The 26,251-nt window shown below is 31.1% G+C and overlaps 2 protein-coding genes across 3 annotated transcripts in view; one reads left to right on the top strand and one right to left on the bottom strand.

The window, feature by feature from the left end:
- The window catches only part of LOC139527028 (ras-related protein Rab-35-like), a 22,629-nt gene extending 6,726 nt beyond the window's left edge, over positions 1-15,903 (bottom strand). The window contains exons 1-5 of the mRNA XM_071322274.1: positions 15,771-15,903; positions 12,624-12,674; positions 11,759-11,882; positions 6,404-6,528; positions 4,845-4,969 (exon numbers count right to left, since the gene is read on the bottom strand). Of these exons, the coding sequence (XP_071178375.1) occupies positions 4,845-4,969; positions 6,404-6,528; positions 11,759-11,882; positions 12,624-12,674; positions 15,771-15,822 (477 nt within the window). The 5' untranslated portion in view covers positions 15,823-15,903. The remainder of the gene's footprint in view (positions 1-4,844; positions 4,970-6,403; positions 6,529-11,758; positions 11,883-12,623; positions 12,675-15,770) is intronic.
- On the top strand, positions 15,900-26,251 carry LOC139527026 (sn-1-specific diacylglycerol lipase ABHD11-like). 2 transcript variants are annotated; one of them, XM_071322271.1, is made up of 6 exons: positions 15,900-16,078; positions 18,005-18,152; positions 19,018-19,191; positions 19,724-19,906; positions 25,111-25,295; positions 25,901-26,251. In XM_071322271.1, the coding sequence occupies exons 2-6, from the start codon at positions 18,093-18,095 to the stop codon at positions 26,043-26,045; spliced, it is 747 nt and encodes a 248-aa protein (XP_071178372.1). In that variant the 5' UTR covers positions 15,900-16,078; positions 18,005-18,092; the 3' UTR covers positions 26,046-26,251. The 2 variants fall into 2 exon arrangements, with proteins under 2 accessions (XP_071178372.1, XP_071178371.1); XM_071322270.1 differs by having other exon boundaries at positions 15,992-16,174.

The following is a 26,251-nucleotide window of genomic DNA, read 5'->3' as shown; positions in this document are numbered from 1 at the left end:
GTGTACTTATTGTTGCATAAGTAACAATTTTATAATGTAATTCTATATTATCTACATTTTATCGAAATCATGAAATAGCCCAAAAGTGGCACTTAAAAATGGTGTTAAAAGACCGAAAATCAATCAATCAATGATACAGTATATCCATGACTTAGACCACTCAGCCACTGATGACTCTTGCAATTTAATAACTGTATTACCTATCGATGCATTAATAACAATTTTATAATGTACTTCTGTATTATGTACATTTTAAACACTGTAACAATCAATAAGATTAATTTTTAAACATAAAACTAAATATGTAATCCTTTCCAGTACACTAACAAAAATGGATCAAATATAGATTAAACATTTTAATTTTATAATCTTTGAAGCTTAATTCAATAATAAATAAACACGAATCAAAACAATCTGATTTAAATGAATGTATAAAGACAAAAATGAATTGGAAAATTTGAATAAATCTCCCAAAGAAACATGTAAGTTGATAGTTTTTACATTTTATAATTTTTAACATTAATCAGTTTGGTCTCATTTGAATTGGTTTCACATTTTGAATGACTAAATAATTTATTCCAAATATATTATGTTTGTTAAAAATATTGATGAACCTGAAATTGATAGAAAAGCTGCTGAAATTTTTTTATCTAAAGAATTTTTATATATACACTATAAATTATAAGTATGAAAATTCATCAGATGCATAAGAAATATTGACAAAATAGCAAAACATCTCTTTATATAAATTTTTATTTAGACTAAGAGATTAAGATTTATATATTTTTTTAGGTTTGATGCCGTAGGTATGGTAGGATATTTTGCTAGTTGGAGTTATCTCTTTGGTACATCAGACGATGATTGGATAGACAGAATTAACCATATTTGGACTGTAACCTTATTAGGACTTTTTTCCATTGCTATAACCTCTGGTCAGTATATATTAGGGAACCCGATACAATGTTGGACCCCTGCTGAATTAAAAGAACAATTTATCCTTTATACTCACTCAACGTGTTGGATATCCAACACTTATTATGTTCCTATCTATGAAGAAATTCCGGATGATATTTCTGAGAGGCAAGAAGCTGAAATGACTTATTATCAATGGGTACCAATCATTTTATTATTTCAAGCCCTATTGTTTAAGATTCCAAATATTACTTGGAGACTTTTAAGTGGATACTCAGGTATAAGAATGGATAAAATGACCGCTTTAGCAGAAGACACAGTGATGTCACCGCCAGATGACAGGGAAAAGAAAATCAAACTAATGGCAAAATACATCGACTGCTGGATATTAACACAACAGAATTACAAACACAACCTAGTGGTTCATCTCCGCCATAAAATTTCTAGCATCTGCTGTTTTTGCTTTGGAAAACGTGAAGGCACTTTTCTGACTGGTTACTACCTGTTTATAAAGTTTCTCTATTGTGTAAACGTGATCGGACAATTTTTTCTATTGAATGAGTTCATGGCTATGGATTATAATAACTTTGGGTTTGAGATTATCCAGTATTATATCAAACATGGAGAATGGAGCGAGTCACCACGGTTTCCAAGGGTTACATTGTGTGATTTTATAATTCGACAAATAACCAATCAACAGAGATATACCGTACAATGTGTTATGCCCCTCAATCTACTGAACGAGAAAATATTTGTGTTCCAATGGTTCTGGCTGTTCATTCTAGCAACCCTGACGTGTCTGAATTTCGTATCGTGGATATATTACGTCAGTAGTCAAGAAAATAACTTCTGGTACATCAAGAAACATTTAAAGATATGCAAAGAGATACATTCTCGTAATGATGTACTATTGGCAAGAATGTTCACACAGGAACATCTACGAGATGATGGAGTCTTTGTTTTAAGGGTACTTGAAAAGAACTCCTCAACCTTTATCACATCAGATTTAATACTGAATTTGTGGACTATATTCAGACAGAGACATTATGAAAAACTTAAAATGATTACACAAACTGAAAATGCTGACCTAGGGGTTGATATCGGAGATTCAATTTAAATATATATGTATGCAAAACATAGATAAAACATTTAAAACAGTGAATCAAGTATCTTGGAGCTGTTTCATTAAAAGGAGTAGGTCCGGTAAGGACCGATTTTGGCCTCAAATTTCAGTTTCATCTGACGAAAGATTTTGACCACTTTTTAAACACTTAAGTGTCTATTTCATATGATGCAATTAATTTATGTGAAAGATTTTAACTTATTTAGTCATTAAAAACGATCCGATTCAGGCTCAAATATGAGAAATCTACCAAATATGCGAAAAAATGTCAATCTTTATATATGTTATGTATTATCATCAAATACAACTTCCATTTCAATATTTTGGATGAACACGAATGTGGCCACTTTCGTTTTACACGGAAACCGTCTAAAATTTAACTAAAATGCTGGAATTGTGAAGATTTCAGTAATTTAGCATGAATTAATGGTGCTAGTTCTCAATATATGTGCATTGTATTGTCAAAAAGAGCCCATATTTATGTAACAGAACCTTTCTACTATCCAATAAATGACTAAAAGTTTACATTTTAACAATGTTGTAAAACTGCTATATTTTGGGGCCAAAAAGGGGTCTTACTGAACCTACTCCTTTGCATGGTACCCAGAGAGTTTGAAAATGGGCAGGGGTAACCATCTATTCTGTACAAAACACAAACCCATAGATAAGATTTCAATGTGCATTGAATGGATTCCATAAAAATAAAAAGATGTACGATTTCCATTTAAGAAAATGTAGATCACTGAACAGCCTTCAACAATGATCAAAAGTTTAAACTCATACCACATAAAAGGCCTCAAAATGACACAGCAAGAACAGCATGATTTGTCATGTTTATGTACAAAACAATTCAAGACAAACAAATATGATAAACAGCAACAAACAACAATTACTTAATAGAATTAGGATGTAACTGTGTTCTTTTTTTAAGCTCGGCCTTCGTAAAACATAGATTTTACTGTCGCAAATTGAGTTTACTTAGCGATGCGGAGCAGAGCTAGGTAAACAGATATTTGCGACAGTAAAATCAAGGTTTACGAAGGCCGAGCTTAAAATACAACACAGTTACATACTAATTCTATATGTCTTTAGCATCTAAACAATGTGTCATCATACGTACCTTTGTATACTCACAATATCAAACATAAACACTAGAGCCATATTTATACCTTTCGTATGTTTCAGAATTATCTCAACTTTGACAAAATATTGAGGCTCAAAATGTGACTTTCATGTTTATCTTATGAGAAATTATATATCCTTGTTTTCAAATTATATACACAAAAAAAATCAGTTTTCAAAATGGTGGCTTTCTTAGTTACAGACTGGTAGAATGTGGAATTTACCCCTTTAAAATATTTGTCAACATCCAATGAAAAATATTGTTACAAATGAATTACATTAGAATGCATGTTTTCATAGAACAGTTTTATGATCAAGTTACAGAAGATGTGTCATGTCACAGATTAAAGGATGTTTGCTTCTCTTGGTTTTTAATTTTTGCCAGATTTTGGAATCCTCTGGTTTTATTCATTCAGTGCCATTAAAAAAAATCCCAGCTAACAACTATTTTTCTTTTCATAATTTTATTACATACAGTTTAAAAATCCATATTTGAAAATTCTATAAAATTCTTGTTACTTTTTTATAATTTCATAAAAAGGGTGCCAATGTTAAATTTATGAATAATATAGCAGTCTGCACTAAAAACTTTTTCAACTACTAGTCCGAAGACCAATATTCTGACATTTTTCTTATTGGTCCAAACAAAGTTTTGCAAAAACTCACTAGTCCTAATGAAATTTTACTAGTCTGGGGCATCAGACTAGTGGCTAACCCTGCAGACTGTGATAATGATTATAATATAGAGAGATTATTTCACGCCAAATATCCAATGTCTTATATTTCAAAAACAAGCCTCAGACCCTTCATTTTTCCTTCTTAACATTTTTAGTTCCTTTATTTGAATACTATCAGTTTATAACAGTCTTTATTTAAAGAAGCTTGTAATTTTTAAAAAGAGTATCAAACATCCTTAATCAAGTTTTGCAAATAATACAAAAAACAAATTCAGTGATCCATCCTGCTATTATTTTACATCACTTACACAAAATTTATGTTTTAACAACATATCAATTTTGAAAGAAAAATCTAAACAATTGGTAATTTGGAAGTTGATGATTTTCAGTGCTTTCTATACAATTGTTTATATATTTTTAGTAAATTATTCAATGATATTTACAAAACAAAAATGATTTTCAATTCCAGTTTTGCATGCAAAACATATCAAAGTTTTATGCAAACTTTTAGCAATTCTTCGACACAGCCCATTTACGTATCCTTGATCTTAATTCTTTCTCTGACACTTTTACAATACAATGCCCCTTACAAATAAAAACCGACCCGAGGAAAGTAGAGGAAGATTAATCCATATAATTGTAAGATTGATCTTTATAATGTTATAACTGTAACTGTCTTGAATTGTTTGTATACAAAAGCAAATAAATGTCAGATTGTACATTAAGGTTTATTTCAACTGATACAGTCGTCTATGAAAGCTTGAATTTTAAATACTCATACCAATGTATGAGGACAGTGAAGAATCAAATCTGACAGTTCTTATTTCTTAACATGCATATTTTTCTCATGGACTTTTTTTCATAATTTCACAACTTAGAAAGGTTTGTGTGAGTAAAACACTGTGGTATTATGGCAAATATTATAATTTCCATGTTCAAAGTAATACTTTACTAAATGGATATCACCTTAAAAGTTAGTTTTTTTCAAGGTCTGTTATATAACTACTTACTTCTTCTACATTTTTATTTTCTTTAGCACTTGTTTCATATAACTGTATTCCCATTTGTTCAGCAAATCTTTGTGCATCTTGTGTTAAAACAACCTTACGATCGGGATCGTCATCTTTGTTTCCAACTGAAAAAGTCAGACAATGTAAGACACATATGTTTGATTCATTGTTGGGTGCTGAAATTCAAGTGACAATCATTTTACATATATTTAAGTTGATGTGTATGGCTGTATGCTCTTTACAAGAGAATTACAAACAGTTTATATTTTCTTAGTATGCCATATCAGATGATCTATCCAGTCAGATTTGACAGATATACTATGGATTTATTTTCATGGGTACCAATTTTTGTGGATTTAGGAAATATTGTATTTTCATAGATATTTGATTTTGTTTGTATGTTGGCCAACTTTTTGTACTCAATATACTAAGTGATACATCTACAAGTTAGTGCTTGAAATCGACTCATGTTTTTTGTACCAATGTGTTCATCAATTCTTAAGCTTTGAATAACATTCATTGTCCAAATTTCTTGAAATTTGAGCAGTGTTCTAGCTACAACATTTGAACAGGGCGCAGTGCCCGCCCTTTTTTATTGACGTCCGTGCTATTTTTCTGTTGTTCCTCCAGCGCCCTACTGTTTTTATCACCGAAAAATCAACTTTAAAATGCCTAAAAATACTGGTAAATTTGTAATTATTCTATGAACAGGGTGTTCAGCTACTTGTTCAAGCTGTCATTTTAAGTGACCCATTAAGTTTATGGCTTTACCTGACGGCTTTGGTGTCAAACACATTGCATGTTAATTAACACCAATTACCTTAGCTTTAGGTCATAAATAATTTGTGAATTCCAAAAAAGTTTGACAAACAATTTGATTACTTCCCCTTATTTATCACATGTTCACAATATATTACTTAAATTTATGTTTCTTTTCGTAAAAAGATTAAATATAAAACAAATTGAATGCAAATGCTTATTAGAATATCAATTTAAATTATTTTCACTTGAATACACTTCAATGTGACACTGTGATTTCAGATCATGGACCCCAACTAGTACTTGGCCAAGTTCGGATGGATATCTGGAGTAGATGAAATTGACATGGTCATATATAACACCTGTTATGATTGGATATAGCTTTCCCGCCATTAACACTCGAGGAACCCTGGATTGTGGCAGGGTTCCTAGAGATCGACTCGATATCCTGGATGTTATGACGTCAATCCAATCAAATTTGAATGTAAACATATTCAGAGTAGGGGCCTTGTACTTCCGGTAATCTAGAGACCTTACTCTTCAAAATTATTTACTGTTCATATGGAACTCTAGTCAGAACTCTAGTTCCATCCGAACTTGGCCCTTGTTAAATATTTCATGCCCATCCAACAATCAATCTCTAAATTGTCAAAAGATAATGTTGTGATCAAACACGAAGTTTTGAATGAAAAAAATTATCAGTAAGGAAAAAGAAATAAATCTGATTAGATTAGGTTCAATATCGTTGTGTGATGACATCATATACACCTGATTTATGTGTGGAATACATGTACACTTACCTAAAATTCTATTAACTACATCACAATTCTGATCAATTTCATGAAGCCATCGTTTTACATTAGCAAATGATTCACCACTTGTCACATCATACACAACAATTACCCCATGTGTACCTCTGTAATATCTGAAAAATATAACACAACGCTTGTCATATATCATACACAACAATTACCCCATGTGTACCTCTGTAATATCTGAAAAATACAACACACACCACTTGTCACATTATACACAACAATTACCCCATGTGTACCTCTGTAATATCTGAAAAATACAACACACACCACTTGTCACATCATACACAACATTTACCCTACATGTGTGTCAATAATAATTGAAAATATAAGAGACATTGTTCACTTGTCACATCATACACAACAATTAATCTATGTGTACACCTGTAATATCTGAAATACTAATGCAACTAGTGTATATCAATGATTCTGATTGGTTAAGGACTCTAAATCGACCTAACTAAGAGAAGCTGGCATTCAAAATTCAGCAATGTCATGACATGTTATTCCTCAATTATAAATAAAAATCTCACATTTTTCTGAGTCAAATTTCTGAAGGTTTGTAACAAGAAGTCTTAAAACACACTATATTTAGGTTTTACACGAAAAGTGTAAATTATGAGCCTCAAGAAAAGAAACATCATTCAGAAGAATTTTTTTTTTATAAAAACTTCTCATTGAAAAATATTTATTGAATATGCATTAAAACTAAGAACTATCGTATATTTGACTGGGCCTACACAAAAAATGGGTTTTTGAGGGGTAAAATTCTGTTTAACATATATATATATGTAGCCCTGCTATGCATCACTATATGAACTCAATTCATGAAGGCCAAGCTCATACTATACAGTTATCTCCTAAATATAGAATTTCTCAGAATAGCTTTATTCTGAAAAGAACAAGCATTTTGTGAGTATTGCATGGAAATACCATGAATACATTGTCCCCTTGATCTTGAACTTGATCTATAACTTGTCATGATGTAAACTATATACATGTAAAAAATACAAAGTCGATATCTTCAAGCATGACGGAAAAAGTGTTGAAAACTGATTATTTAAGTGATTTTTACAAGTCCAAGGACTTTAACTCTAAACAAAATCATATGCAGTGTTCTCCCCAGGCCGTTTTAGCGTCGCGGTACCGCGACGCTATATTTTTTCACCGTGATGCTATAATAATTCCCGCGACGCTATAATTATTTTGAAGATGCTATTTTACTGGTCCTCAATTTTGAACTTTCATCTATTATCGATTATGATCATAAAAGTTATATCACCTTTAATTGTAATCCCTTTAAGTCGGACACTTAAGGCCAGTGGCGGATCCAGAGCGGTGGTTCCGGGGGTCAGCACCCCCCTTTATTTTAGCCGATCAATGCATTTGAATCGGGACATATGTTTGCACCCCCCCTTTGCCCTGGGCTAGCACCCCCCCCTTTCGAAAATTCCTGCATCCGCCACTGAAGGCAATTAAGAGATTATATAGCTAGTTGTTAATTGCCCTCAGGGTGATAACTGTAAAAGTCTTTGGATGCGAATTTCCCAATTTAAGCTCTTGTGACATGACTAATACCACGTGTCTGCAATCACCGATATCGACATGGAAAAATGCAATCACAAAACAAATCGAAATCAACGTTTTGTATTACGAAATTTCAGAGATTGAAACGATTTTTATTTTTTTTAAAAAGGTCTTTTATTTGTGCAACTCTCCAAAAATTACTTTCTTTCTCTTCCGGTAATACGAGAGCGAGAATTTTGGTTTAGAGCTAAAATAAGTTTAATACTTCTTTAAAAAGTTATCATAATTGGCTTAAGTTTATGTTTAATCCATTTAATGCATTAAAAGCGTCTTATTCATTCACAATCTCTTGTCAAACAATGTTTATTCTCGGACTCATTTTCGTAAATTTTACTACGGCCGCCATTGCACATTTTTGTGTAAACTACGGATCGGAACCGGACCAGATATGACAAAAATCCGCATTTTCACGATAATGACAACAGATGGACAGTAGACAGAAAAATTAAACCAAGAGAGAAAACTACGCATTAACAGACTATTTGTTAGATAACTTTGTTAAAAATACATATGATTTTGATGTAAAGATAAGAAACAACTGGGACTAATTCATTGAGTGGCATGAATTTCATAAACATGATAAAATCAAAGAGCTGATAGCTCTGAAGTGGAAGAAGGTGAATAAAAGGTAACTTGAATTACCATAAAAGCAGCCCCACTTACCCAGGCTGCTTTGTTCCATTATCGTTAAAATGTATTTTTTTTCTTCAAACAAGAAAAGGTCATAAGTACATGGATTTCCCATCCGTACAATCATTTTCTATGTTCAGTTGACTATGAAAATTAGGTAAAATCTTTAATTTGGCAGTAATTAAGAAGATCATATCAAGAGGAACACATGTGTACTAAGTTTCAAGTTGATTGGATTTCAACTTCATCAAAAACTACCTCGACCATAAACTTTATAACCAGAAGCAGGACGGACGGACAGACTAGAAAACATATTGCCCATAAATGGAGCATAAAAATAGTAAGACTTGTTACATACCTGCCAACTTTTGAAAGTTCCCATATGGGTTTTTACTGCACAACAACAATTTTAAAGGTTACAATTTTTAGCGACGTATTTTGCAAGATCTGGATTGTCTAGAAAAAGTGTCATATTTGTATGATGAATTTACATGCCTTTTCCTTAAGTCTGTTTGCATGATTCTAGTTATATATTAAATAGGTAGAAAAAATATACATGAAGCTAGCAGACCAGGGTTTATTTTCCAGATTAAGAATATTAGATGCTTGTTGAAATTTCCAATTTTGAATTATGCACAAAGATGGACCTTTAACAACACTCCAAATGAGGGTAACCTAACTGGAAGATCATCACAACCCACTGTAAAAAATGAGCACAAAAAAAGTCATTTATATTCATATTATTTGATGAAACTTTTCCCCAAGAACTATGCATCTATTAAGTACTGAATGGTCAAAACATCATGTTTTTTATCGACATAAATTTTGTCGTAAATGTAACCAAATGATGTAGAAATTGTGTTTTTTCTTCAAATTTCCATCAAATTGTAATGTTTATAGTCCCTTATTGCCTCTCTATTTGAATAAAATAAAATAATAAGAAGAATCTATTTCTTGTTTTGTTTTGTTTTGTTTTGTTTTTGACAAATGATTGTTCACTGCTTGCAAATGAATCATTATATTTATATATCTATTTCTGTATATATTTTTGTTCATGTCTCCATATCCTTATCATTTGTAAGTGTATAGACAAATAAGAAAGAAATAAGCTCCACATTTGCAACATCGTAAATTAATTAAAAAAATAACATACACTAACACTAGTACTGCATGGATTTTAAGCATTATAAAAGTCATATTTGTAGAAAGCTTAAAAAGACTTAAAAACAGTGTAAAATGTCTTGCTATTTCTTAGCTTTCACAATGAAATCTAAAATATACTAACATTTACAAATTTAAATTTCAAGATTTTACTAGGAATTAATCTAACTACTAGACCTTTTATTAGTCTAGTTGCACATATTGTATATTGACTTCTAATCAGTTATAAACAAATTTATGATATAAACTTCAATTTAATCATTGAAAGGAGGTCTAGATTGCTAAAATAATTTATAAATTTTAATTTTTTTATTTGTCCAAAATCATTTAAATTCATTTAATCAACATCCTTTTATGATTATTTGATTAAAATATTAATCATTTATAGTCTTTTTACAATTTACATTTTTAAGAGCAAAATAACTGAAAACAGGATAAAACAAAGGGAAGTAACAAAAAAGTATTTCAATATTCCCATTACACATCGTTTTGATAACACAACGGCAGTTAGCCGGAGGTAAACATCGTTGATTACCAGTATGTTTGACACCCAAGCTGTCAAGTGAAGCCATATAATTATACATCTTCTTTGATGTTCAGGTAAAATTTAACACAGGTATCAATTACACCCGTACAGTAGTAAGAAATGATCAAATATGGCGTCTGAAAAATTTCATACACAAGAGTTTTTTCTCCTAAACGGGAGGTTCACATGTATGTTACGAAGGGCATCTTATTCACATGACACAGGAAAACCATGAATAAAGACAACACTTTATATATCCTTTTTATTTATATAAAAACAAAATCATCTTGTCTGCAGGATTGCAAATTCGTAACTTCAAGGGCGAACTTGTAAACAGGACGAGTTGTCCCGATACCAAATTCACGCATGCGTAATACAAATATCTACAGTAAAAACATCCTGTTACAAGTAAACAAATAACGTTCATGTGGATGAGATGAAATCTAATAATTTACATAAATAAAAGGGTCATATTTACGATAGTGATTGTTTAACAATCTTAATTTACAAATTAAATGATTCAGATGCCTAATCATGTGTAAAAATCGGTTTCAGGAATCTAAGTTGTTTTGAAATTGTAATACACGAAATGAATGCGGCATACGGAGACTCAATGCCAATGGTCAGCCCCTTAAGTCTTCAGAAGACTTGACGTCTTTTTCCACTAAAAAAGTTTTTAAATTGATTTTTTTTTGCTTCTTTTGCTACTTTATCTTTACTTGATATAATATAAAAAGTAGTTAATTTTGTGTACTAGATAATTTAGTTTTGTATAAATACAGGTTGCACTGTAATGAACCATTCATTCATTTGACTTATTGTTGGGTAACTGAAACCACATATTTATTTTTATTTGGCACAAGAGGAAAAAAATAACTCTGTAACTATAAATGAATAAAGAAGACATAAACTGAAACAACTGTTTTTGTGGTTATAGTTTAATTGTATTCTCAGTTATGAATTGAATAATATAAACTAAAACATATAAAGGAAATAGAGCATCAACGCGACGCAACAAACAACATTAAAAAAAATACAGTTATTTTTTTTTACGCAAAATGTGATGCTATCCAAAATTTCTGGGGAGAACACTGATATGACCAGAAGAAAATTTGATCTTGATCTGTAACTTGTCATGATTAAACTATATATCAATTTTCAAATCAATTTCTTCAAGCTTTCCACACATTTCTTCAAGCTTGAAGATATTGATTTGATATTTGGTGTATTGTTTTATCAAGACAAGCTATAGATTGAGTTTAAATTTTGAGTCAAACATACTTGCCATATGCAGAGTTCAAACTCAAACTTCAGTGTTGACACTTTAGTAATGCAGAAGATGAACTTCTTAGACATTGATAAAATGATAGAAACCTTTCTCGATCTGTAATATTTTTTTGTGTGTATAATTTCAGTAGGTGGGTTGCTATACTTACGTAGATGTGATTGTACGGAATCTCTCTTGACCTGCTGTATCCCAGATCTGTAATTTAACTTTCTCACCAGCAACATCTACTGTTCTTATTTTAAAATCTACACCAATTGTTGTTATATAGGTTCCTGAAACATTTATATCATTATCATACAATGACATTTCTATGGTATCTTATGATTATAACAATAATAAATGCTACAGACTGATCTTCTATACTGTGGATTCATTAATTTTCGTGGATTGAAGGAAATTGGCCTTTTCATCATGGATATGTGATTTTATGGTTTTGAGAAAGTCTGCATACAACCTGATAGAAAATTTGTAATTCGTTAAACATTTAAATTGATGGTTCACCTGTTCACATGAAAACCTTGAAAATTGATAACCAATTATGAATTATAATGAATCCACAGTTTTTCACCGGCACCATCAAGAAGAAAAATTTCAAACAAATTTCTTTGTTTTCTTCTGATTGTATTCATAGGAATTTTCTTGAGTAGAAAACCTTATCATGACTGTGTGTGACTGCTTTCAATTCCAGTCATCAGCATTATAACCAGACCTAATTTTGTTTTCGTTTAACTGTAAACAATAAAGCAATATATTTAAACTTACTTTTAAAATGATTTTATTTAATATACTAGCGAGCAGAGCAACAACAACAGAAATGTCAACGTTGGATCTTCAGCGTTGTTCTAAATACAACTGACGTTGCAATTTCCATTGCGAGGTCAATCATGTGCAGCCCATGTTTTATTGAAATTAGAACATGGCTTTGTTTCCAAAGCGAAAGAAGGACATCATATTAAATCATGTTTATAACCTTTCATTTCACTATTTAAATCTAATTTTGATCCAGTACTTACCAGCAAATGTATTATCTGAAAACCGTAACAATAAGCTGCTTTTTCCTACACCTGAAATGACAACAAAATTATGTAATTCATTATTCAGTACAAATCATTTTGAATTGTTAAAAAAATCAGCAACCATTGTATATTATGTACATGTATCTAGAATCACTCACATACTAGTGTCAAAGTATGACATGAGTATGGTATGAGTCTTAAGTAGTTTGTATGGGTCTGAAAGAATAAATACTACTGGGAGAACTGATCGCCATTAAACTTGTTGTTGACCACTTTTTAATATCAGAAAACAGACAAAACACAGCCTCAATTACACTTTTTTCAGATAGTCAGACCTCAATTGGAATTTTAACTTTAAACTGGAAATCAGAGAATTACACCAAAGTCATAAGAGAAATTAAGAAAAACATGAAAGTATTAAAGATGAATGGAATTCCATTAAATTTTGAATGGACACCTGGTCATGCTGATATCCAAGGAAATGACATTGCTGATTCACTGGCCAAAAAAGGAGCTAAAGAAGCTGAAAAAATAGAAGAACCATCAGAAGTAACCAGGCAGGATATAAAACGTGCAGCAAGAGAAAGTGTTTTAAGAAAATGGCAGAACCAATGGGAATCAAGTCAACGTGGCAGAAATTATTACAACTATCATCAAAAAGTCTGTCAGAAAATACCAAAAGATTTACCATCCAAATGGTCGTTTTCAATTACTACTAGTTTGAGAACAGGTTATTGTGATTTAAATGATTATAAATCCAAAATCATACCATCATCAGACAAAAACTGTTCCTGTGGAGAGCCAGAAACTGTAGAACACTACCTTTTACATTGTTCTAACTATGAGGAGGCTAGAGAGAGGATGAGAACATCTATTTACTTTATTACAGGAAATATACAAATGGATTTAGACACCTTATTAGGAATCGATGAAGAAGACATTAATAGAGACAATCGAAATGAGATATTGTGCCATCTGGAAAATTATTTAACGGAGTCTGGTAGATTCAAAAACACTATACAGCAAAAAACACTATAAATCTATATCAAAATTAAGTCAAAATTTTTTAACAGCAGCCACAATTTCAATTAAGTACATGAGTGAACATTACATATGTGAAGAAACTACAAAAGAGGAAACGTACACAAGTGTTTACAGTGTCATTTGGGACACTTACTAAAGACTAAAGTTGTCTTGTACTTGTATCAGATTGTGTGAGTATATCTGTCGCGTATATGGCTACAATATGATGTATGATTTTGTAGAAGATGATGCAAGTTTTTATTCGCCTTTTCTCAAGAGTTGCCCAATTTAGTGTTTGCAGCATTTCAGTGACTGAGCTGGTGTAATGGTATCAGTTGCATGTGTACATGTACCTTGCTGCTCTGTGCTGGACCATCTCAAGTTGGTGTGTTTGTGATTTGGTATGTGGGTCCCAGCTATTCTAGCTTTGGTCTTACTAGTGCTATGTATGCTTTTTTTAAAACTGTAACCTTTAAATTTCTTTTAATGAAGTTCAGCTTTTATGTGGCTGCAGCTGTGATGTTGTTTACAGGTTTGTGACAGCAGATTGACTGTTAAAATTTTGGGACAACATGCAAAACGTCACTCATAACTTTAAAAATCAAAGAGCTGAATAGCTCTGAGGGGAAAGACGGCCCTTGTTTCTATTTAATTATTTTTTTTGGAAGGAAGGGGGGGGGGTATCTTTTGATAGTCTTCATATAAAGAATGAAAAAGAGAACAGCTAGAACATGTAGAAAGGTTGACAATATTGAAATTAACTGTTGTTTATGTAATTTCATTTCCTTAGTTTAGGATTCAATTAGAACCAATGGAAGAGATCTGCATCTTCTAAATCTAAACATTTGATTTAAGTTGATAGTTAATTATCTAAAATTCAACTGAATTCTGTCATTTCACAACAACTACAATATTTTTTTAAATCTTGATTGTGTACCAATGAACTGCAGGCTAGGGCCATTTTCCATTTTTTGTGACAGTACTCTTGGATTTTAAAGTTTTTTCTTGAGAAAGTGTGGACTGAAAAATCTATTCAGTTTTAAATTTCCATTGATTGTAGGAGTTCCCAGTTACAACTCTCATCAGGTACTGATAAAAAAAAACACCAATATGATTGATGTAAACTGTGTGAAGCTTGTTTCCACATCCTAAATTTGAAATATTTGTGAATTTCATGAATAAATAGGTTTAAACTACAAAATGCAATTTTTTTTTTCTTTTTTTTCCCCCATTACAATGATTGTGTTGGTACACAAAAATTTAGTTATAATGGAAGACTACTAATCCAATGAAATGTCACATTTTAAGTATTTAAATACATTAACTTTTATTTTAGTGGATAATATTACTTATCAATTGAGGTGCTCCTGAATTGGAGGAAGATTCTCAAAACAGAACTTTTACAGAAAAAAAATAATAAAATCGTTTCTCTCCCCTATCTCATGTAACCCCACGATCTTTGTTTACTTTGAAAGCTGGTGACCTACAAATTAAAGTATTGCATGTTAATGTTTGAATCATCTACAGCAGACATTATTATGTTTAGATTTAACAAATACCAATTTCTAATTAGTGCACGATCTCTGAGAATGATATAAATAACCAGTGAAGGATATCCCTGATTCTGCGTAGTGTGGCATTCCAAGAATGACGTCACTATTAAATACAATGTATGTTGGATATATTTAGAATATCTCGTCATACTGATTTTTCCGGATTGTAAAAGAAACGTAAATAGTGGAAAGGAGAGCTCAAAATACGATAATTTCGTGAGAAACAGAAGGGAAATGTGTAAAAAAGTGTTTAAAGTCAAACTATTCATTTCTGGGTCTCCTTCTCTTCAATCTAAGTAAGATTTGTTGGGGGGTTTTCCACACTATAAAAACAAAATGAATGATGTGAGGGAATGTCACTCTGGTCAACCCCATAGGGGATTGACGGCTTGAAGCCGTCTTTCCCCAATAAACAGTTTTCGTTATGGCCCAGTTTCTGAAAACATTAAAATTATGTCATACAAGCTGTCGCCAACAACTTTCAACTTTGACAACAATCAATGACTTCAGCAAAAATCGTGCACCTACTTCACCAGAAAATTAATAAATGGATATTTCGGGTTCTTACCACTGTCACCAATGATAAGGAGCTTGAATAAATGGTCATATTCTCGAGCCATAGCCCTGTAATTGTTTAAATACGGACTGAAGGCTCAGTGTCAAGTGATTTTAAAGTCGGAAGTAAGGGATTTTGTATCCGGAAATGAGGCGTATGCATAGTTATGCGCCTGCGCCATGTGCATCATAATCTTCAATGTGCTTATCATTTGGTGTTCACCGATTTATTTTCAAGCACTAAATTGACGCAGACATTAAAAATAGCAGACAGCTTTTTAGATGTCATTTCCACATTTAATGACACTTTAACAACACCAGGTTAATTTCAAATTTAATGGCTTTTCGGAGGTCAATTTGTAAACCATCAAGCCTGTTTTATTTCGCTATAAGACACAAGTCAACTCAAAAACCCAGGTAAACTCAAAAGATTGTAACTCATAAACAGCTGCAGTTTCACCATTTTTAGATATGACATTGACTGTGACATGACTAAACTTATGTCTGATGTAATCCCTGAAACAAACCTGGCAAATTTAAAAATTTCAATTTTTGTGAATGACATAAGGCTTCGATAAGGTTTAAGGCTTAGCAGAACAGTTATTGAGTTGTTTTTTCTTTAATGAGGCCAAATTTATATTCACTAGGATTCAATATGAGGCAGGCATAACCTGTGAAATGAGGACGAAGTCTGTATGTAATATGAGGCAGGCATTACCTGTGAATGGGGACAAAGTTTGTTTAAATTATTTTTTATAAATATATTTGTTAAAAAAAAGAAACAGAAATACCGTAACGTTTCCGATTTTGGTTCTGTTGTTAGGGATTTTACTTGTGACGTTATTTAAGTTATGACGTCATGTTCAATGTAAACAAAGAAACGCAATGCATCAGGTAACATTTATTCATACCAAAGTTGAAGAATGATTAAAAATGAAATATTGGTATTATGTTCCTTGAGTTCCTATATGTTACTAGACTAATCAAAGTCTCAAGACAACAAGACCAGAAGAAGGAAGTAGAGTTATGTGTTCTGCGCAGTTCCGGAAATTAAAAAACGCGACAAAAAAAAATTAAACGATTTTGAGTTCATTAGTACAACATTTGACGGAATAGAAGTTCTTTCATAATATAAGTTCCAAATGGAAACAATATTCTGGAATATTATTTCCACTGGAATAAATATTACAGTAAATGTTACCAACGGAATAAATGGTATATAGAATATTTGTTCCAACAGGAACAGATATTATGACATTGTTTATAACAAAGTTTCCATTGGAACTTCTGTTAGGTGGAACAAATACATGTATACGTTGACAGGATTATCTGTTCATCTGTTAGAGGTTTATTACCAAAAGGGAAAAATATTTCAAAACAATAACTCACCTTGTAAACACATTTTTTCTAAGGTTGTTTTACCAGAAAACTTTGATACTTTATTGCATTATTTTCCATCATATGTAGGTGACTTTGATAAATCTTTATCTTGATTCCATCAATTTAACAAGAGCAATTGTACTTTGTAAGTTTGACTACTTTTAGAGACATTTTTTGGGAAAGCAAATTACTCTTCTGAAACCATTTGGTATCTGTCATACTGGATATGGTTTTCAATCAGTGGCGGATCCAGAGGGGGGGTTCCGGGGGTGCGCACCCCCCCTTTATTTTTGCCGATCAATGCATTTGTATCGGGACATATGTTTTGCACCCCCCCTTTGCCCTGGGTTAGCACCCCCCCTTTCGAAAATTCCTGCATCCGCCCCTGTTCAATGAGCATTGTACCATTATTAATCAGTTAATTTGATAATTATAATCAGAGTTATTGGACTTAACATTATTTTGACTATTTAATTTCTCATTTCTCATGTTTATAGAGAGCAAAGGACATTTTAGTATGGTATAGAAATGTCTTATCCATACCTGCCAACTGTCACTATTTACGGGGGATTTCCCCCATGAAAGCTCCGATATGGAAATTTTGAAAGAGCAATTTTGTCAACAATCTTGATCAAATGTTAAATAAAACAGTTAATTTTTATAAATGCAATAGGCTATTAAAAGTATGAAGAAGCCAAAAAACAACATTTAAATGCATTTGAAGGCCCCCTTGAAGGTTTTTTGGGACTACAAGAGTCCTCTTGCATGTAAAACCCCCCGTGGGCATTCTGAAAAGCTGGCAGGTATGCTTATCATTAAATTATGAAATTATTTATAATATATGATACATTTTAGTTTTCATTGCAGTTTTTCAGGTCAGGGAGTATGTTTGTCATACAGAAATTATCAAGAGCCTGGCAGTTCTGGTCCCCCTGTAGTTATTACACATGGTCTTATGGGAAACAAAGATAACTGGCATTCTTTATCAAAACTGTGGAGTAAAAAGGGAAGACAGGTATACAGTCTAACAAGCAAAGAAGTTGCCTTAAAATTCATGTCCATTGGTCACTGGGTAATATTTATCTCATTGGCAACCATACTACATATATATCATGTATATTGAGTTTAGTTGTGACATGTAAGCTGAGAAACCATACATCCATCAGACAAATTACAAAGACACAAAAAAACATTAAGATATCTAAAGTTAAAACACCTTTAATTTTTATGTTAACCTATTTTTGAGAATTGAAGAAGGCAAATTTTTCGTAAAATTTGATGTGGATTTACCAAAGCTGTAATCAAACCTTAAGAAACCATGTACTTCATTGAAGATTGGTATTCTAAGAATAATAATGATTGTTGGTGTTTTAACGCCACTTTTTGGCTATTTTGTGGCAGTCAGTTTTTATGGATGGAGGAAGCCAGAGTGCCCTGAGAAAACCTTGACCTTTGATAGGATAACTGACATCCTAGTCAATAAGATTGGAGTCAAAAGTGACTGCACAAACGGGGTTCTAACTACCAGTACTTAGACAACTTGGCCATTGAGGCCCCAAGAATGGAAATGAAACAACAGTATTATACTGTATATAATTACTGACAAATTTCTATATTTGGATCATACTGTGTATTGATTTATTTTCGTGGATACCAATTTTCAATGATTGAGGAAAAACTAGCATTTTTCTGGATAATTTATATTGTGTTTTTTCCAAAATCTGTATACAAGCATAATTAGGAAAAATTGTAATTTGTTGAACATTCAAATTTATGGTCCGACAAAATCAACAGATATTAGTAATCAACAAATTATAATGAATCCAGTGTATACTTTTTGTGACATTTATGATGGTACATTTATTGTATTTTTACAATAGGTAATAACAGTTGATGTCAGGAACCATGGGGAAAGTCCACACACTCAAAGTATGGACTATTTTTTAATGAGTGAGGATATTATTAACCTATTAGATGAATTGTCAATAGACAAGGCTTGTTTACTGGGACACAGTATGGGTGGAAAAATGTCTATGGTCACAGCTTTACAACATGTAAGTACATATATTACCCCTTTAAGAAGATTATTTAAAAACATAAATTTAGATACATTTGTAGCTTACATGAATGCAGAAAAAACACTCTAATTTATTGGGTGTTTACAAAAAAATGGAAAACATTTTTGAACTGTGAATTGTTTGAATATAGAAAAAAAAAATGTTTTTTTATGAGCTTAATATATTTTTCAGATATAATCTAAATATAATGTTGTGAAAACTTGTGATCCAAATGCACTGTTTTTGCACAAGAGTAAAGACCACTGTAGAAATATCTCAATTGATGACAAGGAAAGTATATGAACAATGCTTTCCACAGTGGATACATTTGAAACTGAACTTGACATATATTTATTTTAGTCTTTGCAGATTAGTTTCAGTCAAAATGGGTTTGTCAGTTCAAAATTAATTTATATATATAGTTTAAATTACATTGTTATTTGAACTTTTGGTACTTGTATTTCTTACTGTTACACATTATAGTTTTGTTCAGCAATGTTTTAATAGATTTCTTTATAATAATTTTCAGCCAGAGAGAGTAGATAGTTTAATTGTAGTAGATGTTTCACCAACAGTTAGTCCAAGAGCTAAGACATATCCAGCTTTCTTACAAATGATGCTGAAAATTCAAGTACAGTTATACATGCAGCAAGATCTTCCTGTATCTGAGGCTAGAAAGATTGCTATCAATATGTTAAAGGAAGTAGAACCTGTAAGCAAGTTATATCAATAGTTATCTCCCCTTTAAGTTATCTACTGACAGTGACTTATATCAAGATTTTGCAATGTTTTTTAAAATCATTGCCAAAAATTGCAAAAAGAAAACTTGCATTATAAATTGTGAAATCATTATTTGTATGCAGCATTTCATGAAATTGATCTCATTTGTTGTTGTTCAAAAAGGGCAATAATGAATGCACTAGAAATGGCAATATAATAGATTGCACAAAAATGCAATAATGAATGCATATAAATGATAAAAATGAATGCACACAAAAAAATCTTTATTACCAACATTGTAACTATTTTTAAAGACTAAGTATGAATATTTTATATTTTTATTATTGTATTGGTCATATTTGTTGAAGCGAGTTATGGTAAATAAGTCATATTTATTTACACAATTTATTTTTGCATAACAAAATAACAAAAATAGGACTCAGCAGAAATTCATGCTGACAAATCAAACTAAATATATTCCTTATCAATCTAAGATCTTAGATTAACATTATCAACAGAACTGAGCATTATTTCATTACACATATTCATTGTGTAAAAGTGTGATAGAAAATGTATTAGTTACAAATGGGAGGTAACTCTGGTAAAATCAATATTTTGACATCAGAAAGATTCTTTATGTTTTCCACGAACATGAAAAATAACTTGTTTTTATACGACCGCAAAATTTGAAAAATTTTTCGTCGTATATTGCTATCACGTTGGCGTCGGCGTCGTCGTCCGAATACTTTTAGTTTTCGCACTCTAACTTTAGTAAAAGTGAATGGAAATCTATGAAATTTTAACACAAGGTTTATGACCACAAAAGGAAGGTTGGTATTGATTTTGGGAGTTTTGGTCCCAACATTTTAGGAATTAGGGCCCAAATAAGCATTTTCTTGGTTTTCGCACTATAACTTTAGTTTAAGTTAATAGAAATCTATGAAATTTTGACACAAGGTTTATGACCACAAAAGAACGGTTGGGATTGATTTTGGGAGTTTTGGTTTCAACAGTTTAGGAATTAGGGGCCAAAAAAGGGCCCAAATAAGCATTATTCTTGGTTTTCGCACAATAACTTTAGTTTAAGTAAATAGAAATCAGGCCTGGGGTAATGGTAATTTGTAATTGTAATGCATTGTAACATGGATTTTTCTAGCATTCCACAGGGTCCGGTTTTCGGACCCATTCCCAACGGCAAAAACCCTACATTTTTCCCAATTTTGGGAGTAAAATTCCCAAATTATCACAAAATTTATTTTCATCTTTATTATTCATGACAGAGATGTTTATTTTATTCAACAGCTAGCTTTATGTCAAAAATCGTCAACAAGTAATGTGTAAATCCAAGTTGAAACATATTGAATGACAAACAACATTTGACAAACAATGGCTGCCATGAATAAACAGGAAGTGTGGGAAAATACTAAAACCAGATCAAATCCGGAAACGAACAAGTATATAATTCAGGGTTTGTCAATCAAATACAGTTAATAAAAAATGAAAAGAACCAAACATGTGACAGCTATCATAGCAACACTAAAATTGAAAAGTAAAAGATATATATAAAAGAAAATAGAAACAGGATATATTTTATACAGAACTGAAAATATTTTAGTTCACAAATTTTCATGTCAAAATAAAAAAAAATAACAATCCTTTAAAAAGTTAGAACTCATTATTTTGATACTCAAATAAACTTTAATGCCATGTTGTTATATTTAAAAACAAATTTAATTAACTAAACACACTAAAACTAACATCTGGTATATTGGTTGTTTTTCCCAATTTCATTGAAAACTGCGCTAAAAAATTCCCAAAACTGGCCAGGGTCCTTTTTCCCAAAATACCCAGATAAACCCCTGTGTAATATTACTTTTTTTGGATGTAATGCAAAGTAATTTGTAATGCACATTTTCTGCATTACAATTACATGTAATGTAATGATTACTTTAGTTAAAAATTGATGTAATGCCTCCATTACAGTACATTACTTTTCATTACAAATTGGTAAAATACATAAAATTGAAGAATATTGTATAATAAAAATAAAATATTAACAAAAACAAAAGAAAGTATGGAATAAAATTTTTGTCACAGTTAATTACTGTATTAAATAAATTACACCAATCTTTAAAACACACATTAAGGTAATAAATATAAAATGGTAAAAATTATCAAGTCTTGATTTTGGTTTCTGATATTTGTTTAAAATGATATTAGGAATATTTTGGTGTTTGGTGGTTTGGTGTTCAATGAAAAATCTTAATTGAATATTGAATATGTCAAACAACATTTTTAAACCAAACTGTGGTTTGGGTCCTGTCTGTGTTGTTATTTCACCTAATTAATATCAAAATGTTTTTATTGCAATCAAATCTTCTCAACTTATGTTTGTCCTCACAGAGCCCTTAAGCATTTCAAAAGATAATCCTCTAATGACACATTTATTATCTTCCTTTGAAATCCCTTAATGATGTCTTAATGATTAAGTGATCAATGTAAGAAACAAAATGATATGATAATTTATTTATTTTTTACCACCACCTAAGAATCTTAAAAGTGACTTTTCCAGTTTCATGCCTCCTACTACTCCATCAAAGAGTATAGACACAGGTATGGTGCAGTACATGATGTTGACATCTACTTGTCTGAGCCATGTGAAGAAATTTCAATCAATGCACTGGAATGATGGAAGTCAATTCAGTGTGCCTTTCTTTTTTGGCTAATACAGCTATCAAGTATTTAGCCATTTCACACACATCAGGTGCTGTAGAAAGGCTTTTTAGTATTGCCAGAAAGGTGTACAGAGCTGATCGCTGTTTTCTTAATGACATCACTTTTGAACCTCTTATGATAATAAAGTTCAATGGACATATTAATTAACCAGTATTTGAAGTCTATGTCACTAACACTGTATATATATCTACATATACCCCTGTAATATTTATCAAATTCTTATAAAAATCTGTTTTTTGAAATGTCTTTAGTTTTTATATTGAAAAAGTAATGTGTAATGTAATGCATTACACAGGCAAAGTAATTGTAATGTAATGCATTACATGTGAGAAAAAATGTAATTGTAATTGTAATTGTAATGGAAGAATCACAAAGTAATTGTAATGTAATGCATTACATTGCAATGTAATGGCCCCAGGCCTGATAGAAATCTATGAAATTTAAACACAAGGTTTATGACCATAAAAGGAAGGTTGGTATTGATTTTGGGAGTTTTGGTCCCAACAGAATAAGGGGCCCAAAGGGTCCAAAATTAAACTTTGTTTGATTTCATCAAAATTGAATAATTGGGGTTCTTTGATATGCCAAATCTAACTGTCATGACTGTGTATGTAGATTCTTAACTTTTGGTCCCGTTTTCAAATTGGTCTACATTAAGGTCCAAAGGGTTCAAAATTAAACTTAGTTTGATTTTGACAAAAAATGAATCAGTTAGGTTCTTTGATATGCTGAATCTAAAAATGTACTTAGATTCTTGATTATTGGCCCAGTTTTCAAGTTGGTCCAAATCGGGGTCCAAAATTAAACTTTGTTTGATTTCATCAAAAATTGAATAAATGGGGTTCTTTGATATACCAAATCTAACTGTGTATGTAGATTCTTCATTTTTGGTCCTTTTTTCAAATTGGTCTACACTAAAGTCCAAAGGGTCCAAAATTAAACTTAGTCTGATTTTAACAAAAATTGAAATCTTGGGGTTCTTTGATATGCTGAATCCAAAAATGTACTTAGATTTTTTATTATGGGCCCAGTTTTCAAGTTGGTCCAAATCAGGATCTAAAATTATTATATTAAGTATTGTGCAATAGCAAGTCTTTTCAATTGCACAGTATTGCGCAATGGCAAGAAATATCTAATTGCACAATATTGTGAAATAGCAAATTTTTTTTTAATTAGAGTTATCTTTCTTTGTCCAGAATAGTAAGCAAGAAATATCTAATTGCAAAATATTGTGCAATAGCAAGATTTTTTTTTAATTGGAGTTATCTTTCTTTGTCCAGAATCAACTTAAATCTTTGTTATATACAATATACAATGTATATTCACTTTTTACTACCAACTGATAAATTAAAATAATCTTTACCATTCAGTGATAACAAGCAGTTTTTTTACATCTTAATATTTTATGATGTATTTAAATGAGTAGTTATTGTTGCAAACTCCATTAGAAATTTTAATTGAGATTAGTTTTGGAATAAGGGAAAGGGGGATGTGATTAAAAAAATTGGGTTCAATTTTTCTCATTTGAAATTTCATAAATAAAAAAGAAAATTTCTTCAAACATTTTTTTGAGAGGATTAATATTCAACAGAATAGTGAATTGCTCTAAGAGAAAACAAAAATTTTAAGTTCATTAGAACACATTCATTCTGTGTCAGAAACCTATGCTGTGTCAACTATTTAATCACAATCCAAATTTAGAGCTGAATCCAGCTTGAATGTTGTGTCCATACTTGCCCCAACCGTTCAGGGTTCAACCTCTGCGGTCGTATAAAGCTACGCCCTGCGGAGCATCTGGTTTATAATTGTAAATGTATTTTTCTTATGATAGATAGATTTTAATTGAACATCAACCAAATTTTCAATCAACATCACTTCATTCATCATGTTCATCCTATATCAAAATCTTTTTACTGGTAAGATACATCGGTAGATATTTTTTATTATTGAAAAAGTCATATTATTTCAGCATGGATATTTGACAACATCTAGATTATTTGTAGAAAGATGTCTCATTGGCAATCATAACAACTCTTATTTTTAAAAATAAAAATTTCTTGTGACGAGAGTAAACTTCTTAAAATGTTTAGAAACAAGTGACAAATTTTTTTTAAAGTTTTTTTTATGCATCAAGCTCCTTAAACAAGGTTTCTGACTAAATGCTATGATTTTCTGAAAAATTTACTTTTACGTTTAAATTCAAAAGGTTAAATTAGTTCTTTGATTTCATGGTTTGAAAGTTACGTCACAAAAACAAGACGCAATTTTTTTTTAGTGAAATGTTTATTCTTTTGTATAACAACATAATTGTAAAACTAGCTATATATTGATAAAGAATTTATATAATTTTAATGCATCAAATAATAATTTTGGAAAAAATTCAAATATTTCATAATTTTGTTACTTTTTAATCAAAACAGTCTTACAAATGATAAAAGAGTTGATACTGTACCTTTGCAGGAATCACTTGTTAGACAGTTCCTAGCATCTAACCTCATACAGAAAAATAACAGATTTGTGTGGAAAGTGTACCTGGACAGTATTATAAACAATTTCAGTGATATTTGTGGTTTTCCTGAGTTTACAAATGTGCAATATGATGGACCTACTTTGTTTGTGGGAGGATCTGAATCTAAATATATAAGGTATGTTAATCCATGATACCTGCCAACTTTTCAAAATGCCCATGGGGGTTTTGCGTGCAAGATGGCTTTCATAATTCTAAAAAACCTTCAAGGGGGCCTCAAATACATTTTAATATTGTTTTTTGACTTCTTCATACTTTTATAAGCCTAAAGTTATTATAAAATTAATTGTTTTGTTTTAAATTGTGGACAAAATTGCTCTTTCATAATTTCAATTTTGGAGCCTCCATGGAAATGGGAAATCCCCCGCAAATAGTGACATTTGGCAGGTATGGTTAATCCAGCACTTACGGCCATAACACTATACTCAGTACTCGGACCCACAAATCCAGTATTTTGATTGGTTGTTTACAGAGTCTGAGAGTAAGCTTATTGTGCTTGAAATTTGTATGACTGCAAAAACATAATTTAATGCATTCATCTGACACTATCACATTTTTAGCACAAATACAGACTGCAATAGTTTTGGAATTTAAAGTAATTTGTTTGAGGATGTCAAATATTCAATGAAAGTAAAATTTGTACTCATTCCACGAAAAAATAAAGGAATCCACAAAAATGCAGAAAATATCAGGAGTTAATTTTTCTTCTTTTCTTTTTTTCAGTGAATCAGAAGAACCAGAAATTAAAAGACTTTTCCCTGAATCTCAGATACAACATATAGAAGGTGCTGGACATTGGGTTCATTCTGATAAACCGTCAGCTTTCTTAGATGTAGTTAACAAATTCTTAAAAGAACATCAGGAATAATTTTTGTATCAAACATTTTATGAAGTGAGCTTATATACTTTGTAAAAAATACCAATGGGGGTCTCATAAACTTTTTCTTAAAAGAAAATAAGGAATAATTTATATATTTATTAAATTTTTGTATTTAACATATTACATTTTGTGTAATGAGCTCATATACTTTGTATAAATATCAATGGTAGTCTCATAAAATCTTACTTATAAAC

The sequence above is a fragment of the Mytilus edulis genome, chromosome 6 (genome assembly GCF_963676685.1).
Source record: "Mytilus edulis chromosome 6, xbMytEdul2.2, whole genome shotgun sequence".
Taxonomy (NCBI): domain Eukaryota; kingdom Metazoa; phylum Mollusca; class Bivalvia; order Mytilida; family Mytilidae; genus Mytilus; species Mytilus edulis.
The sequence above is the reverse complement of the archived record's forward strand: the minus strand, read 5'-3'. Positions and strand labels throughout refer to the sequence as shown.

Coding starts and splice junctions, on each gene's coding strand:
- LOC139527026 (XM_071322270.1), top strand. CDS start 16,095: ATGGCTTTTCGGAGGTCAATTTGTAAACCATCAAGCCTGTTTTATTTC. Junction 16,175..18,004: donor AAGTCAACTCAAAAACCCAG/GTAAACTCAAAA, acceptor TTTTCATTGCAG/TTTTTCAGGTCAGGGAGTAT. Junction 18,153..19,017: donor GGAGTAAAAAGGGAAGACAG/GTATACAGTCTA, acceptor TTTTTACAATAG/GTAATAACAGTTGATGTCAG.